The following is a 19,268-nucleotide window of genomic DNA, read 5'->3' as shown; positions in this document are numbered from 1 at the left end:
AAGAAAATTCAATGAAAGAGAAAAAACACGTTTCAAAGCTCAGAAACTTGTTATTAGTTATATTCACCAAGATTTGTTTTAAACTAAACTATTGTTATTTTCACAACCACCACCATCGTCAGATTGTTCACTTTGAGTCACATGATCACTAACTTCACAATTCTCTGTTTCACTGTGATCTGATTCCCCACAAATAATTACGTTTCATTTAATAATAGTCCTACTTCATTCAGAAGAGTTCTGATCATCTTTGTTTGCTATTCATTGGACATTATAAAGTTCTGAATAAAATCACAAGTCTTGGGAGAAAAATTATCCGCTTCTGAAAATAACTCTTGAGCAAATATAACACTACAAGATACGTGGGGTGTTAACAGCACTCCAGTCATTCAAATATCGCACTGGGAGTGAAGAAGTGGCAATAAAATTGACCTAATGGTTTCAGCACCAACAATGATCCTTTCCAAGAAGGTAATAAGCTCACCAGCAGTGTAGACAACATTATTTTCAGAATCACTTGTTATTTAGTAGCTGGGGTGTTGTGGCCACCCCACATACCTAGTTAAAGGTTAACAAATTTTAACCAACAAATTTTAACCTGGAACAGGGCGCATTTCAAACCCATTACATGCACATGCATGTTGGTTGTCTTTCTTAGTCAGCCATTTAGATGATATCCTTCAATATTAATAGCACACATCGATAAATTAACTACCTTTATTTTGTGTGATACTACGTGGTTTGTATAATAAATACGTCATCACTATTAACTTGATTCTGCGCTGTTTTCGTCATCACCATCATCATCATCATCGCCCAGGTATTCATCTTCACTCTCACTTCTCTTCATCCTCTGTACCATCCTGATGATCAGAGATGCTACAATTTTTCAAGCTCTTTTCAGCACGAGAGAGCAACATGCATTCCCATGCATCACGAATCCATTGAAAATATAATATGTACAAACTGTACACTATCATACTTGAACTTGATTCAGACATATGTACTGCTAATTCAAATGCCACTTAACAATGTTAAGAATTGAAATACCTGTGCGGAATGACAATAGAATGCACTACCACCTTAGGAATTGCGCAGGAGGAAAATCAGGCAATGTTCTCAACTTCATTTTGAATAAACGCGCACCCGTACTTTTTACATGTGTATTTCGGAAAAAAAAAAAAGTGTGCGGGTTATTCGAGAAAATACGATATATAAACTGTGCACATGTAGTCCAGTAAGAGAAAATATTCTTCTGTTTCGTCAGGGATATCGTGGAAAATAATTCTCTAATCGTACTTTTCCAGCATCACCTTCAGTTACTTAGATTGACATAATTAGTTTGTGATGTTCACTTTAACGCTTATTATAAAAATATAAAACTTTCATAAAAATTAAAATTATAAACAAAAGGTAATATACTTTATTGACAGATGGTACTGTTTTGACACTGGTGTAATGTCATGATCAGTGTCGCTCGAACTACCCGACATAATTTGTGTGTTTTAACATTGATCATAATAGCATTTGAAATCATACATTTCAACAAGCGATGTTAGAGATTAACTGAAAAGTGGGGCAGTTTAATTATAGTGTTGCGCTCCTCTTCCACATAGAGTGAACTATTTATCAGTGTACTTTGGTCCCCAAAGTTATACCAAGATTGGCAGGATGAGGTATACACAGACATATATATTTATCAAGTCTTCTCAGTTGAGCAGTATAGAATACGAGAAGACTTATTTATGAGGAGTCGAAAAATTTTGAGAAAACAAATTTTTTTTTTTACTTCAGGGACGGAATGTAACTCTTCAAAATTACCTTTTTACACATGCCCAGTGTGTTTGCTTGCCATACTTCCTCTTCCTCCTCCTCCTGGTTTACATGTGCGCAGATGAGCACACAAGATATACCACTGATTACAGGATATCCTTAATCCACATAACATTGTAAATTGGAGTTTATCAAATAGAACATTAAAATGCATGCATAATTTTTGGAGAATATAGTATACTTACGTATATATTATCTTGAGTTAGTTACCATTTGTAAATTATATCTGAATTTATTCCGTCAGTATAGTCCTTGTGACACAATTATGCAACATCCAACAGTATTCTACAAGTTGGTGGAAACTGACTCTGAATATGAACAAAATGCGCGTTGAAGATACATTCTTATTACATTCTAACGTGTTGAAGATTTCTTTATGATTTGTGTCTTTCTAATTACCATACAACTTAACATTTTTGAATAAATGATTTTAAGTGGGCTTGCATATGTAAGTATTAAGATGATCTCATTGTGCCGAATGGGCAATAACTCTGAAAATAAAATATCTCCTACCATACTTACAACCTTCCATATGGTGCGATTATTGTCTGATATAAACATCCTATGATTGATCAACATGACAAATCTAGTTAGTTTGAAAATTCTTATTCTCGAACTTTTTCCTCATATTTGATCCTAAAAGTTAGTTGGCATAAGACAATATTAGAAAATTCAGGTAGTAAATTTTACTATTCGAATATAAATTTCTAAATCTGCAGAATTTTAGGGGAACCCAATTCTCACCCACTTAGTAAGTCAATTTTGGGAGGAGGAGGGAGAGAGAAGGCAGGCAGTGTGGAGGGATTGGAAGATATATTGCGTTTTATGTTATACAACACAGGAAGTGTGTGTGCCATTGGGATATCTAGGTTCATGATCGTCAGGTTATATATAACATGAAATATTTGTTTTGTATCTGTGTAAATAATGAAACAAAGATAGCTGACATTGCTTCTGTTCTTACAACTCATGCATTTTGTCAAGACACTCCCCCACTCTTCCTACAGAGCTGCACACGAGATCGGATGAGTCACTTACGAATTATAGGGGAATGGGTTAGTTTTTGCCTTGAACTCGGTAGACACACGCCCCTACCTTCCCTTCTACTCCTACCCTCTGCACAGAAACGTTGTTCCCATACTGCACATCGCGAGTGTCTTGACAAAATACATGAGCTGTACGTAATTCCTTCCCAAACATTTGTCTCGTGAAAACTTTTATTTCCCCCTCCTGCAATGTGGATTCTCAGGTTTTACACCATGAATAGAATATTTAAAGAAAAATAGTTCTTATCACTCAATTGCATAGCGTACTTTATATTTACGAAATGTTTAATGTTCATATATATTGCATTTTGCTGGTACATACACCATAACTAAACATTCCAGACTGTTAACATTTGTCTAGCTATTGTCACAAAAACTACCATTGACTACATTAAAACCAAACAGAAATGAACAAAACAACTGTTCAGTGTGCACTAGGGTGGTCCTTATTTTTTATCTTCCAATTTTGTTGTTGTCATCACCTGAATTGATTCCTTTCAGTAAACAAAATTGTATGTGTGAAGTTTTAGCTTTATTGAAAAAAAAAAAAAAAAAAACTAAATTTGGGCTTGCCTGTGCATTGTCATACATATCTAATTCTCTAATATCCTCATAAACAACACTATGTACAGTTGTCAAAAAAAAAGTGGCTGCACTCGTGAACAATGAATATTTTCTAAGTCCACTTCGGGTCACGGCGATGTTACACGATGCATGTGCTTGTAGAAGCAGTTCCGGAATTATATAAGTATTCCAATGTCTGTGTCTCGTAGACCAGTGGTAGAGTGCTTGCTTAATGATTCGATGATGTGGGTTCGGGCCTTCTTCAAATTTTCATTTCATTTTTTAATCGATCTTTAGCAATATAGATAATATTCAAATTATCATTTATATTCTGTTATCATCCTTTATCAATATCAAGTTATTTATATTTTGTTATCGTTCTTTTAGCTATATAAATAATATTCAAGTTGTATTTTTTTGTATTCTGTTGTCGTTCTTTAGAGATATAAACTGATTAGAAAGAGAAAAAGGAATTGGTTGGGTCACTGGTTGAGAAGAATAATAGACGACATTAGGATACATGGATCATATGCGGAGACTAAGAGGTAGGCAGAATATAGGAAAAATTGGAGAATGCTGGGTTTGCAATGAAAGACCTGCCCATGGGCAGAACACTTATGTATGTATGTTCAGAATGCCTGGAATGTCGTGTCTAAGAACAGTCACTATTTGCAAAGACTAGTCGATTCCATGCCCACTCGACTGCAAGATGTGATCAAGATAAGGGAAAGATAGACTAAATATTGAATTGTGGCTTTTTGTTTTGTTTTTCGAACGCTTAATTGTTTGAATGTTCTAAGGCAGACGCCAGTAACTTTGTTTTGTTTATGCCACGAAAGATATTTTTGTTGAGAATAAAATCTTTTTTCTTTCCATTTGCAGCCACAATGTCATAATGATAAAGTTATGGCATAATACATTAATGAACCTGATGTTAATTACTAAAATAATCGTAAAAGAGAAAGGAGCAATTATGTATATTTTGTCTTTCTGTCTTAAAAATAAAACAAAAAACAACATAAAAAGAACAAGATTGTATTCGAACGCAGGGCCTCACGAATACCCGGCCGGAACGCTACCAATACACCATCAAGTAACACACGGAATACTTTAATTATAACTATAGATATCAGACAAAGATACCTGAAGGGAACTTTGTTTCTGGAGAGCTGCCACTTTTTCTTTTGACAACTGTACATGCACAAGCCCATCAATAAACTCTCATCCCTCATGACAACATCCTCCATTTGGTCTAAGACTATGTGGTTATTATGAACACTTGGTTCTGATAAAAGACAAAGTGATTTTGAAATTGCATAATAGGATGGCATTTAAAGACAAACTTTGTGACAGTAAATATTTAATTGAAAATTATAGTAATGAAACAATTGGCAACAATTTGCCTTGAAATAAACTGGTATTAAGTGTACTCTTCTGTAATATTAGGAAGCAAAACTGGATTTTCGAATAAGTGAATAACAGTGGATCATTCTATAATTTTTTGGCCAGAGACACACACACCAACAAGAGAACGTCAATATTGCATTTAAAAATTGGAATTCGTATATTAAGAATAGAGAAATTTGCAAGAAAAACGTGCAAAGAGGCAATCAGAATGGCAATGACAGGAAGAAGAATATTTCATCTCAGATTTGAATGAGGTCTTTGATATTGCACATGCAAATGCTTTAGAGATAATTGGTATAGAAGAATATAAACAGTTTTGTGCTTGTTCAGAGACAGAAAGATAGTATTGGTTTTATGTATGGCATTGATTACAGCATAATACGAGCACAAGGAAGAGACTGAATTTGGAATGGAGAAAGATTTGATTAGGGAAAAACATACTTTTGAAGAAACAGAGAAAATATAAGTACAAAAATAGTAAAATCAACTTAAATACTGTATTTTAGACTCTAATCTAAAAGTATGGATGAAGTATGCAATTATGTAACTTACTTAAATGAAATTAATGTTATTATTATTATTATTATTATTATTATTATTATTATTATTATTATTATTATTATTATTCTGTAAGCGACGGACATTCATTTGTCCAAGAAACTTACTTTTTTTTGCATAATGAATTAATTTGTCTCTCATTAAAAAAAATTGGAATGTTTTTAGTTAGCACATCGAATTCATAAAAAAGAGACTTGCAAGAGAAATAAAGTAATAATAATAATACTGCTGTGCACTTTTGTTTCGTTTCATTGTAAATTAGTCTTAGTGATGAAGAGAAAGTGTCCATTTCAGTTATTCACAAAACATGTTTAATAATTTTATTAGTGACATACATTTATATGGTAGTGTGAGCAGTTCTGCACCAATATTTCATGCCTTCATTCAAATTTACAATGCAATAATGTGTGCATACTTTAACAGAAAGATCGTTTGAAGACGAGCAAAGATTGCTAATTTCATAGAGTATAGACATTTGGTAACAAAAATGAATTAAATATAAGCAGTTATATAGTGTATTTATTTTCCCCGATTGAATGTTCATTACAGTGCAAGATGTGCTGCTTTCTGCAACAGCAAGTTAGTTGTTGAATATAAACAGGTAAATTGTATTTTCTTCATTATGAACAGTGCAAGGTGTGCTGCTTTGTGCAGGCGTCAGTTATTAATATAAGCAGGTAGTGTGTTCCTTCGTATGATTGATGGATGTTTATTACAGTGCAAGTTGCGCCGCTTTATACAACATGAAGTTTGTTATTAATTATAAGCACATACGGTATTTACCAGTATTGTATTCCTTCCTATGAATGATGAACAGCTATTACAGTGCAGGGTTGTGCTGCTATGTACATAATCAAGTTTATTATTATATAAGAATCATTGAGGAGCGTTTTTTTTTTTTTTTTTTTTTTTGTTTTTAAAAAATCGCTAAATGCCTCAAACTAAATTTGTCTGCATTTTTCTATATGAACAAAAAGTATTAATTACTATTTAATACGAGAAAAATTCGTACCGGCACCGGGAATCGAACCCAGGACTTCTCAGCTCTGCGCGCTGAGCACTCTTTCCAACTGAGCTATGCCGGGACACGGTACATGGCGCCGGCCGAACCCTTCTCGTAATGCTTTTTTATGGCCTTACTACCTGCATTTGAGACGATACAAGTCATATACGAGGTCTGTCTAAAAAGTATCCGACCTTTAGCCAGAAAAAAATATTTCAAATACCTGACGGGGTTGGGACCCTAATCCCCTTCAAAGTAGGCCCCTTGTGCTTGCACACACTTAGCCCACCGATCCTTCCACTGCCGGAAACACCTCTGGAAGTCTTCTTTTGGAATGGTGTTCAGCTCCGTCATCGCATTCCGCATTATCTCTTCTCTACTCTCAAAATGGGATCCTTTCAGTGGTGTCTTCAATTTTGGAAACAACCAGAAGTCGCAAGGAGCCAGGTCTGGAGAGTAGGGAGGTTGGTGAACGGTTGTAATTCCATGTTTGGCCAAGAAAGTGTGTATCAATTGGGATGAATGTGCGGGGGCGTTGTCGTGATGCAAGTGCCAGTTGTTCGCCGTCCACATGTCTGGTCTTTTGCGCCGAACTGCATCACGGAGTCGCCAGAGAACATCGTGATAGTACTCCTTTGTCACCATTTGTCCTTCCGGTGCGTATTCGTGATGCACAATTCCACGGACATCAAAGAAAACAGTCAGCATCACCTTGATTTTGCTTCGCACCTGCCGCGCTTTCTTCGGCCTTGGAGACTCGGGATGCTTCCATTGCGACGACTGTCTTTTTGTTCCTGGGTCGTACCCGTACACCCATGACTCATCTCCAGTTATCACGGTGTTCAGAAACCCAGGATCAGTGTTGGCGGTGTCCAGAAGGTCCTGTGCAACGTCACGACGGAGGTCTTTTTGTTCCGGGGACAACAACTTGGGCACGAATTTCGCAGCCACTCGGTTCATGTTCAAATCATCACACAAAATTGCATGTGCAGAATCTTTACTCACTCCAACCTCTTCGGCAATCTCCCGCACGGTCAAACGACGATCTGCCATCACCAAATTTCGCACCCTCTCAACAACAGCTGCACTCCGAGCAGTTTGGGGCCTGCCACAACGCTGCTCACTCTCCGCTGATGTGCGGCCATCTTTGAATCGGTTGAACCACTCCTTAATTTGTGTTACACCCATCGCATCTTCCCCAAACACCTGCTGAATCTTACGAATTGTTTGACTTTGAGAATCACCAAGCTTTTGACAAAATTTGATGCAGTATCTTTGCTCAATTCGTTCAGTCATCTTGCGAGAAAACTAAATCCGACAAACACCTAGAACAGCACCTTACTTGGTGACTGGCACAAGCGAATGCGGTGAAAAAATTCAAGCATGCGCATTACAGTTCCTCCTTCCACCATGCACAGTGGCGCCGCCTTAGAATCACAACTTTACGCGGGAAAAATTAAGGTCGGATACTTTTTAGACAGGCCTCGTATGCAGGAGCGCATATTTAAATGACTTTATGGCCATATTCAACATCAGTTTGTGAAAACTGCTTACAGTTAATACATTACATATTAATTATGAGGTCTCGCCCACCTCATTGAATATTACACGACTACTATGAAGTAGCCAAAGTGTATTATTACTATTTAATACGAGAAAAATTCGTACCGGCACCGGGAATCGAACCCAGGACCTCCCAGCTCTGCGCGCTGAGCGCTCTTTCCAACTGAGCTATGCCGGGACACGGTACATGGCGCCTGCCGAACCCTTCTCGTAATGCTTTTTTATGGCCTTACTACCTGGATTTGAGACGATACACGTCATGTATGCAGGAGCGCATATTTAAATGACTTTATGGCCATATTCAACATCAGTTTGTGAAAACTGCTAACAGTTAATACATTACATATTCATTATGAGGTCTCGCCCACCTCATTGAATATTACACGACTACTATGAAGTAGCCAAAGTGTATTATTAGTATTTAATACGAGAAAAATGCAGGTAGTAAGACCATAAAAAAGCATTACGAGAGGGGTTCGGCCGGCGCCGTGTATCGTGTCCCGGCATAGCTCAGTTGGAAAGAGCGCTCAGCGCGCAGAGCTGAGAGGTCCTGGGTTCGATTCCCGGTGCCGGTACGAATTTTTCTCGTATTAAATAGTAATAATACACTTTGGCTACTTCATAGTAGTCATGTAATATTCAATGAGGTGGGCGAGACCTCATAATGAATATGTAATGTAAAAAATATTAACCCTAAATATTTTATTCTTCTAGTATCATATTGTTTATTAAGGTACTAATGTGAATACGTAATTAATATTTAAAAATTTTGTACATCTAGATTACACAACTTTTAACATTATATCATTTCGGAATATGCAGTTTATTGCATTCGCGTGTTAATTACTAGGTACAATACCTTGTTGACTAGTTTCAGCTGTTGTGGGCTTCCTCAGATTTATAAATTGAAAAGTGAGAGTACGAAATCTACTGTTTTTTGTTTTTTCAAAAGTCGCTAAATGACATACTTTAGAACATAAAATGTTTGTTAATACCGATATTTAAATCTTAAGTTCTTTCCTCTGTTTTTAAATCACTTTTTTTGCTCATATTTTATTTTTAATTTGTACTTAATTTATATTACTATATTCTAATCTACTGTATATTTTATTAATTTTTCGCCTTCACATAACAGTTTGAACACAGTACCTACAAAGTGAAAAACATAATAATATTATAAATTTTTGGAAATATAAACCCTGTTCATACAAGAATGATAGTACAATGTAAGAGTAATGGAACGGAGAAAAATTCTCTCCAGTGCCGGGAATTGAACCCGGGTTTTCAGCTCTACGTGCTGATGCTTTATCCACTAAGCCACACCGGATACCACCTCAGTGTCGGACAGAATCGTCTCAGATTAAGCTCCAACTCTTGGGTTCCCTCTAGTGGCCGCCCTCTGCGCTATGTCATAGATGTCTGTGAACGTAGGACCGAAGTCCACACATGTGCTGAGGTGCACTCGTTATGAGTGACTAGTTGGCCGGGATCCGACGGTAATATATAAGAATGATAGTAATTGAATCACTTAAATAAAAAAGCAATAAAGTCTATATTTGCTAAAAATAGTAACCTGAAATACCCATATGTAAATTTGAATCTTCAGTAATGTTTTTGTAAAATTCTTTAGTTAATGCTGGTATTTCAAAATAGTTCATGAAGTTCAAGTAGCTGTGTTCATTATTTCCTGGATACAGGTCTGATTTTAATATCTTAACCTCAACATGTTCTCAAGTGTAGGTGTCCGCCACTGACAGCAGTAGACCTACTTTGGTGTTTGAGTTTCTTTAAGTAATCATTCGTTGGGTTGTAATGTTAGAGGGTATGAGAAGTAATAATACAGATGTATTTATCCCTAAAATATTAGTAATATTTTCATTACTATACTTCTTTCAACATTCTAATTTCTTCTTATTAAAATTAGTTTCATTATTACAATTTAAAACTCGATTTCTTTCTTGCAGTACAATTTGCACCACTTATGTTCCATTGTAGTCTCCGCCCACAAGAATCTCCACTATAGTCCCGACGCTGTTATTTCCGGCGTGACTCCGCCTCTTTGCTTACGTCTTAGAAAGTGAAGGCTCTATAAAGTCTAGGTAGGTAGTATCGTTAGCCATTTTTATTCTTACGTTGCCGAGCTACCATACGAGGAATCTATTTGCCACACCGTTAAACATTATCATGTCGTAGCTCCTATGATAATAAATCAAACGCAATGTAATTCAGCAAATAATTGAGTGGCAAATAACGTCTTCGTGTGCTTTCTGCGAATGCTAACGATAGAGCTTAAATGGTGGGCGATTATATTAAGTATTTATCGAGCCTTAAGAAGTGAATCAACGAATCACAAGACGCACGCGTTTAAATGCAGCCGACCTGCAACGCGATTGGCTGCCGGAAATTAGAGCGACGGGACTATAGCTTGCTACACTATGAGTAGCTACTAACTTATTCTTCTTCTAATATATATCTTACAGTGTTGATGTAAATATAAAATGCTGTAGAGTTGTGTATGTCGCGTATTCTGTTTTGCTTATAATGTAGTTGGTGTTTATCAACATTTGCTGTAAATGGTGAAGAGCGAATATCGAGTTTTGCAAAAGATCACAGTTTTCATTGTCTTATAACTGCAGCAATAATCAACTCAGTCATGAAAATTTTGGCGTTTAGCGACTTTTGAAAAAATGCTCCTCAATTCATCACAGTTCTGTGTTGGTACTATAACTCTTTTGAGTTAACGAATTAATATTAATAAAGTTATCGACACATTTTATATTATATTTGATCGTCTTCTATGCAAATGACTGGTTAATTAAGGTAAATTCATTAAGCAATTTTGTGATGTTTTAATAAATGGATGCTAGTGTTCTGAAAAAAGAATTACCAGTAGTTACGTAGTGAGAAATAGAAAGCAAATGGAAATACACTAAGTTAATTATATCTCCTCCAATATCACTAATATTGACAGTTTATTGCCAGAAATTTCAGGCAATTTATTTTAGAGGACATAACATGTCATAAAACTACAAACTGCTTCACTGAGTCATTTTTCTTTTTCCTTTTTAAGAATAACTTTGTCATTTTCAAAATTTATGTCTACTGTTTGCATCTGTGTATTGTCCATTTTGTCAGTTGAAATTAAAACATTGTTGGCTATAATAGAAAAATATTTGTTAATTATGTAGATTACATAGCTCAATATGGCCGGCTTATTACAGAACAAATTTTGACACACTTCGCGCCTATTTATTTATATGCAGAAACAAACCCTTGTTTTTGTTATTATTATTATTATTATTATTATTATTATTATTATTATTATTATTATTATTATTATTAAACCATTTCATGTAATTTTATTATTCCTGATATCACTAGCCATAGCCAAATTGAGCTATGGAATATAGGTAATTACTATGCTAGCTCTCCCATCTATGTCTCGGCCTCCCCAAAAGACTTTTTCCCCTCTGGCCTCCCAACTAACAATCTATATGCATTTCTGGATTCGTCCATGCGTGCTACATGCCCTGTCCATTTCAAAAGTCTGGATTTTTATTTTGGGGTTTCGTAACTAGTTGTTTTTTACGGTGTTGGGTTGTTAGCCCTTCGCCCAACCCCCAAGCTGGAGGACCACCCCTTATCGGCTGTCCGCAACACTGCTTATTCAATATATTTGCAGCTACCCTCTATATCTGGAGGCTGTCTCCTCTGTCTGCAACCAATAAATTGGAATACTGTAATAAATGAATATGGATGAAAAATAAACGGAAAAATTATAGCAATGAAAATAGCAAGAATACTAAACTCAGAAGTAAATTAAATGAAAAATTCTTAGAGAAAGTAAAAAATTTCGAGTATTTGGGAAGTGAAACGAAGTGAAGTGAATAATGATGATAAGATACAACATGAAATTACTAGAAGAATACATTATAGTGGTAGACGTTACCAGAAAGTGAAAGAAAATCGTGCATAATTAATATCTTAAACAGTATCGACATATGCATCTGAAACTTGGTCTATGACAAAAAAAAAATCAGAGCTGAATTCAGACGACAGAGAATAATAAATTCCTTAGAAGTATACTACAGAAAACACGAAGAGATAGAGTTAAAAACGAAGATATAAGAAATATTTTGGGAATTACTGGAGGAAAACAGAATTAGAAGGTTTGGGCATGTTACGAGGATTGGTGAAGAGAGATTACCAAAGACGGCACTGAAACAAAGTAAAAAAAAAAAAAAAAAACCTGTTGGAAGACCTAGAACAAGATGTGAAGATCAAATAGAGGGACCTTGAAAAAAAAAAAGAGGGAAACCATGGCGAGAAGTAGTGGAAAAGAATAGGTAGGAGAACTGTAACAGATGGATGATGCTATCTCATGTTCGACCCCATAATCAAGGACACGAATGTAGATGAAGTTCTGAACAAAAAATATTAAACTGAATATTTAAAAAAAACTATGCGTAAAATGTCAAGTGAGTCGGCTAAAATATATAATATATGGCATTGTGGACAATAATAGATACATATAAAGCAATATAACCTAATAAAATATCTGGATGAAGGAAATATCTGGTCTATATTTAGATATCGAATATTTGCATTATATGTATAATAATTACTTTGAGTATGAAATTTAAAGAACGTATTGGTTCTATACATCATCCTCATTTTGAAGATTTTATAATAAAATAGAAGTAAGAATATCACAAATTATGAGGCCATTAAATAACATTTGGATTTTCAACAAATAACATAAAATTTAAATTGAGGAATTTATAACGTTATTTCTCAAAGTTTACTGAAAAAAAAAAAAAAACTTTGTAAACATAATTAATAATACCACATAATGTGCGAAACTTGTAATATAAAAGGTTCAAGTCAGAACCTTTATTTGAAGGGTTCAGAACCATATTGGGCCAAGCACCATTTACTAAAACCATAGAAAACAAGGGTTAAAATGAAGTTATTACCATAATTCAATGGAAACATATAGCAAGTAATATAAAGTATACACATTAAAACTAAATGATGTGTCAATCTTCATTAAATTATGGTATTCACTTAACTTTAACCCTTGCTTTCTCCATTTTTAATAAATGGAACTTGGCCCACTACAGCTCTGAACCCTTCATTTCATGTATTAGTAATAGTTCTCAAGAGAACCACATTATTTGCAAATAGCTTAGCCTGAATTAATTTAAATTCTCATTGCTTATAGATTAATGACGTTTTTGACCTCCACAGTTCTTTGGCATCAGTAAGATACAGCATTGTTGGAATAACATAGTAGGTAAGTGGAAACGAAATATTTGGAAAAGCACACATGTAATCGAATAGCAGCCTCCACAGTATATACATACATACATACATACATACATACATACATACATACATACATACATACATACATACATACATACATACATACATACATATATAAGTAGTTATATTTATACACCTTATTCCACAGTTGTATATTTTAGGGAGCAGGAGACACAGGTATAAGTGTCTCCCTTTAACAAAGAATATGAAATGAAAAAAAAAATAAACGAAGATAGTTATATACGGTAATAATTTAATTCCTTTTATAGAACTACATTTTATTACTTTATTTTATTTGTAATTATTTCAATTTATTTGGTGTAAATTTTAATATTTAATTTTAAATTGACAAGGTTACATCATACATTCGTTTGTTTATTTTGTTCAATTTCAGAACATGGCATGTACTGTGAATGTTTTTTTATTTTTTTATTTTCAGTATCTCTGAAAAATGGTAGGCCTATGAATAAACTCAGTTTATACATCTACTTTTATTATACTATTCTTTTACATTTTTTTTTATATGTTTCGTAACCTTGAATGTTCCATGTGTAATTATATTGAAAAAAATGTTCGGAAATTATTTTTATTTATTAAAATTTGTATCATTAGTATTACCAGTACAATAGAATCTCGGTAATTCGTGATAATGTTTGGAGTGTCATAGGAAAAATCGTAAGATAAGAAACAAAACTAATATTTTGTGTTTTATTGTAATTTTTTAGTGTTATGACTCAGATTGATTGTTTTGTATAAAAGAAAATAATATTTAGGTTAATTTTTTAAGAAGTTCTTAAGCGACTTCTGTTTCAGTATGCTGCATCTCTTTCGCTAGGCATTGTCACACCATCCCTTGAGTAACAGGGTGCCTCCTATTGTGACAGATGCGGACTCTGGCAGAGGGTATTCTCATTACAGCAACAAGCATGCATGTGGTGTAGGAGGCTCAGACGTAATGGAGCTAAGGATTAGTGTGGTTCTACTGTACTACTAATTTTATGTCGAAGAAACTATTAAAGTTGTACAAAGATATGCAGAAGATGCAGAATAGCAGATTGCCAGACAGCATTGAATTTATGTCAAAATTAGAAGAGAGAATTGTGGAAACCAAGAAGAAATACAAATGGAGCAATGTAAAAAAAGACAGGTATTGCAAGAACATCAATGAATGGACAGAATGCCTTGGTTATTATTAGGAATCTGAAGATGTCAAGAACATCATAAATCTGGATGCACATAAATCATTATTATTGTTTACATATTTTCCTAATATTAAAATGAGGATAAACATTTCTGTGAGTAAGTCTGTATCTTAAAAATAAATAAATAAATAAATAAATAAACTTCAAACCTGTCCAACTGGTCAACATGCTCTCCACTAAAAATGATACTTGGATATTCTATGCTTTTTATATTATTTTATACACCTTAACCCACTGGCAGAAATCTATAACTGTACTACATCTACTGTTTTACCATTTCCACTGTGCTTTTCTTTGACACGCCAGCCACAGCAGCTGGGACCCCTGATGAAACAGTTATAATATCCCCACTACCACTTCGTGTTCTCATAGTTATAGTTACAATTACAATGATAATAAGCAATACCTTATCATAAGAGATGTTGGAAATGTTGTCCTCCATACACACATTTCTGGCATCTTCTCAAGAAATTTTCATTCAGACTTGAGAGTTCAATATCCGAAACTGAGTCAATTTCTCGCCAGATGTTTTCTTTTAGTTCTTTCATTGTATGGGGGTTTGTTGCATGTGCTTTATTTTTCAAGTTCCCCCATAGGTCCCATAATCCCTTTTGCTTCCTGTGTTAAAAACCTAGGAGTTTACTTTGATACGCATTTAAACTGGAATAACCAAGTAAATCATATTATCAAAAAAGTGCTTTCCATACGACATTCCTTAAACAGCATTCGAAAATTCCTCCCGCTATCACTCAAGAAAATATTAGTGGAAACACTAGTAATGCCCCACTTTGATTATTGTGATTCTCTACTGACTGACCTAAATGTCAACCAATCGCAAAGATTACGTGTTCATAATTATTGTGTTCGCTTCGTCTGCGATGTCCATCGCACTGACCACATTACCCCCATCCTTCCAAACTCTAAACTGGCTACAGCTTAACGAACGTAGAAATTTTCATTCTCTTGTTCTCCTTTTCCAAGTCCTTCACATCTCTACACCTACCTACCTTGCCTCCCGTTTCAGTTACCTGTCAGCATATCATAATCTCTTCATACGCATGCAAAATAGCCGCATACTAGCCATACCAACACATAAGACATCATCGTATTCATCTCATATACAATCTCGCTCTCGCACTTCTGGAATACCTTACCCAGTGACATCAGAGACTGTCGGAATATAGTAGCGTTCAGAAGCAAACTTATTAAGCATTTTTCTTACTGCGTAGAGTAGGTTTAATTTTTACTTAATTAATACAAAAAAAATGTTTCTCTCTTCTTAACTTCTACATAAACTGTCTAGCTTTTATTAATCAGTTAATCTTTTAGTACTTCGATTTTTGTCTTTGTAAATTTAATATTAATTCTAGTTACAATTGTAATTTTATTCTTAATATTGTAGTTGTAATCCCCTGGTAGAGGGGAAGAGAAGGCCTGATGGTCTTATCTCTACCAGGTTAAATAAATAAAATAAATAAATAGGTAAAAATCGCATACAGTTAAATCAGGGGATCGTGTTACTCTTTGCTTTCTATCGCGAATCGACCCCGTTTCCCTGAATTTGTTCACAAGGCTTCGCACGATTTCTCTGTGTGGGATAGGTAAACTGGGATATTGTTTCAAATCGCATTCTACCTTCCCTACAAGAGTTTGTTGTCACATGTGTGTCGTACATAAAATTCTTTGTGGCAATGTGTCATCATGTCGAGGTATTATGGAAAACTACGCAAGCACTGATAACACTATTAATGTAATTAGCACTTAAAACTCGTACATGTATATGCATGGAATAGGAACGAAACAAACTAGACAATGGCTTCACCTATGTATGGAACAGGAACGAAACAAACTGATAACACTCATAACTTAATTAACACTTAAAACTCGTACATTTATACGCATGGAACAGGAATGAAGCCACCGGCGTGGCTTAGTCAGTTAAGGCGCTTGCATTCTGGTCTTAAGTTGCGCTCGGACGTGGGTTTGATCCCTGATTTGGCTGATTACCTGGTTGGGTTTTTTCCGAGGTTTTCCCTAACCATAAGGTGAATGCCAGGTAATCTACGGCGAATCCTCGGCCTCATCTCGCCAAATACCATCTCACTATCGCCAATCTCATCGACGCTAAATAATCTCGTTGATACAGCGTTGTTAAATAACCAACTTAAAAAACAGGAACGAAACAAAATAGACAATGGCTTCAATGCGACTGCTGTTCACTCACACAACCTGCTGTTGCCACAAACATGCGCAAATCCTATGTACGAGCGGTGGGAGTCCCAGCTGTGGGGATATTATAACTGTTTTGGAGGGAGTCCCAGCTGCTGTGGCTGTGATGAAAAATCAGGTAGAGAACTTAACTCAAATATTGAAATATAACTTCTTTTAAACCAATTCTACCATGCCAGATGAAAGGAAATAGATTAAATATTCAACACTTATGCAATATACACATTTCTTTATTTTTTTAAAATAAGTAAAACCATAGACCCACATCACATAGTTGAATTCGTTTAAATACAACTTAGTGGGGGGAGAAGTGAGATCTAAAATACTGATAAATCTATTGTTGACAAACAAGAAACACTGTTATACCAATTCATGATTGCACTTACCAAGAATTTAACTATAAATTATTTCATTATCATCTTAATAAAAAAAATCCTAAAAAAATGAGTCGCACAATAATGTAGGACATCACGATATTTATATAAGGCTGACCATAGTATCACAAATGGTGCACCCCATAGAATTAATATCTGTTTTGAAACAGAATATTCAATTTCATTTTGAGTACATACTTATTAATCATCTATTTTAAAGCACTTGAAGAAACAGAGGGCAGTTATAATCCCATAGTTATGATATAAAGGCTAGATTGGTTGCACTATAAGATAATTCACTGCTATCCTACAATATTTTAAGTGCTATAGTATAGACCACAAATAAAAAGTTCCCATGCATATAAATGCTCCATTTATCACAAGTTTCATATTGGAAAGGTATAAACACGATGAATGAAATTATTACTCATCTCAGTTTGTGTACTCACAAAACATACTGGTACTGAGAATTTCTGCAGTCCTACTCCATACACAGTAAAGCAGACAAACTACAGATGAAAGAACTGAACATCGTATTAGATAAAGCTTCTTCAGTCTTCAGGAAGGTCACAAAGATTGAGATCTCCTTACACGTCATTATAATAAACATAATACTAAGATTATATAGTTGAAACGTCATGGATTTTCTGAAAATAACTTTTTATATATGCTACACCCAAATTCCCTTCACATTATCAATTCCAAAATCATGAACATGTAGACAAGTAAAGAGGTAGCTGCAGCTACACACACTCTTGACATGAAGTACCAGCATTACTCGCTGTTTTGGAGGTATCTGATTATCTTAAAATCACAGTTATACTCATGTTATTCAGAGTTGAAAATAACAATTAACAAAAAAAAAAAAATAATAATAATAATAACTTGTTGCCAAATTACACTAACTTATTTTACACTAAGTCATTTTTTTTTGCGGCCAATGTAGGTACTGGAATTCTTTTGTATCATTGAAATTTTTGTTATCTTTTGTGAAATTCATCTGAAATACGTTTCATAATTACTTAACATATTTAATTTCACATTTTCACACAACCATGAATATTCCAAATATTTCATAATTTTAAGAAGAAAATGTTGCTCTGGTCTCTTCTTTTCGTTCTCTTTTTTTTTAGGGTGACAAAAATAATGATCGAAAGCACTTGAGCCCATCATTTAGTCCCTTGTGTTCTCCATTCCTGGGAGAAGCCGAGAGACAAGCAGAAACTTCAAAGTTCACAGACTAATCCCCTTTAAGTAAAACTCCCAAGGTATTTGCACCTGACTATACAATTCGGACAATGGAGCAGATTCTGGCGTAGTTTTCAACATTGTTATAAATTTGATGCAGTCATGTTTTGTTTAATTGTGAGTACATCTTACACCTCAGCCACAACACTTTTTCTTTTACATTAATTTTGTACATTATATATTACACGAAATCTTTCTAACAGCGAACAGATTTGTGAGCTGTTTCTTTTATATATCTATGATTCTTACGTATACAAATATTAAACTGAAATCTGTCCTGGGACAAAACATATTATTAGTCGCTCTCGATGCAGTGTTTCGTTACTTCTGGTGATCCTGTTGTTTCTCAGGTTATTTATTCTTAGAGATAAAAATGTTGGAAAACTACTAATGTGCAGCCATGAAGATATTTCTACATTGGTGCCATAAATGATAACCAATTTTGGACAAATTTGCGGAATGATTACATGAAAACAATCCAAGAAAACGTATCATAACTCCATCTTAGTCCATCACAAATTGCAATTTAATGTAGATTGAAAGTAAACCTCCGGAATGAAAACTAGTGTCATACTCACTCATCCAACAATTTTCTCAAGCTGTCATAGTTTAAAAATATATTAATTCAAATATATAAAATAATGGAAATAGAATGAATGCTAGTATGAAATAGAGAAGCAAATGGACAGGTTAATATTTCATAGTAAATTTCGAGCACAATATCCAGTAGGAACATAGTCATTCTCACAACTTAACTGAAAATAATTTAGGTGACAAGAAATATTTAAAATTACTGTTGCATTAATGATATTAGTATTTCATTGTAATATACGCAATTAAACGTATCACAATGTATTTATACTGACTTAACAGAAACAAAAATGTATTAAAAAAAAACAACAGCCAGCTCACA

General features: G+C 34.5%; 2 protein-coding genes across 6 annotated transcripts in view; one reads left to right on the top strand and one right to left on the bottom strand.

The window, feature by feature from the left end:
* Positions 1–14,604, top strand: part of LOC138707561 (zinc finger protein OZF-like) — a 65,866-nt gene extending 51,262 nt beyond the window's left edge. Inside the window, exons 7-8 of one of the 3 annotated variants that reach the window (XR_011334276.1) lie at positions 13,199–13,270; positions 14,138–14,604. Coding sequence is in view for 2 of the 3 variants with exons in the window: in XM_069837130.1 (XP_069693231.1) it covers positions 13,225–13,241 (17 nt within the window). In the remaining variant the exon portion in view is untranslated. Of the gene's footprint in view, positions 1–13,198; positions 13,271–14,115 lie in introns of all 3 variants that reach the window. The other 2 variants (XM_069837130.1, XM_069837129.1) reach the window with 2 other exon arrangements.
* Positions 1–19,268, bottom strand: part of LOC138707564 (zinc finger protein 415-like) — a 66,587-nt gene that overhangs the window by 22,141 nt on the left and 25,178 nt on the right. The window lies entirely within an intron of this gene.

The sequence above is a fragment of the Periplaneta americana genome, chromosome 10, assembly GCF_040183065.1.
Source record: "Periplaneta americana isolate PAMFEO1 chromosome 10, P.americana_PAMFEO1_priV1, whole genome shotgun sequence".
NCBI classification, from domain to species: Eukaryota; Metazoa; Arthropoda; class Insecta; order Blattodea; family Blattidae; genus Periplaneta; species Periplaneta americana.
The sequence above is the reverse complement of the archived record's forward strand: the minus strand, read 5'-3'. Positions and strand labels throughout refer to the sequence as shown.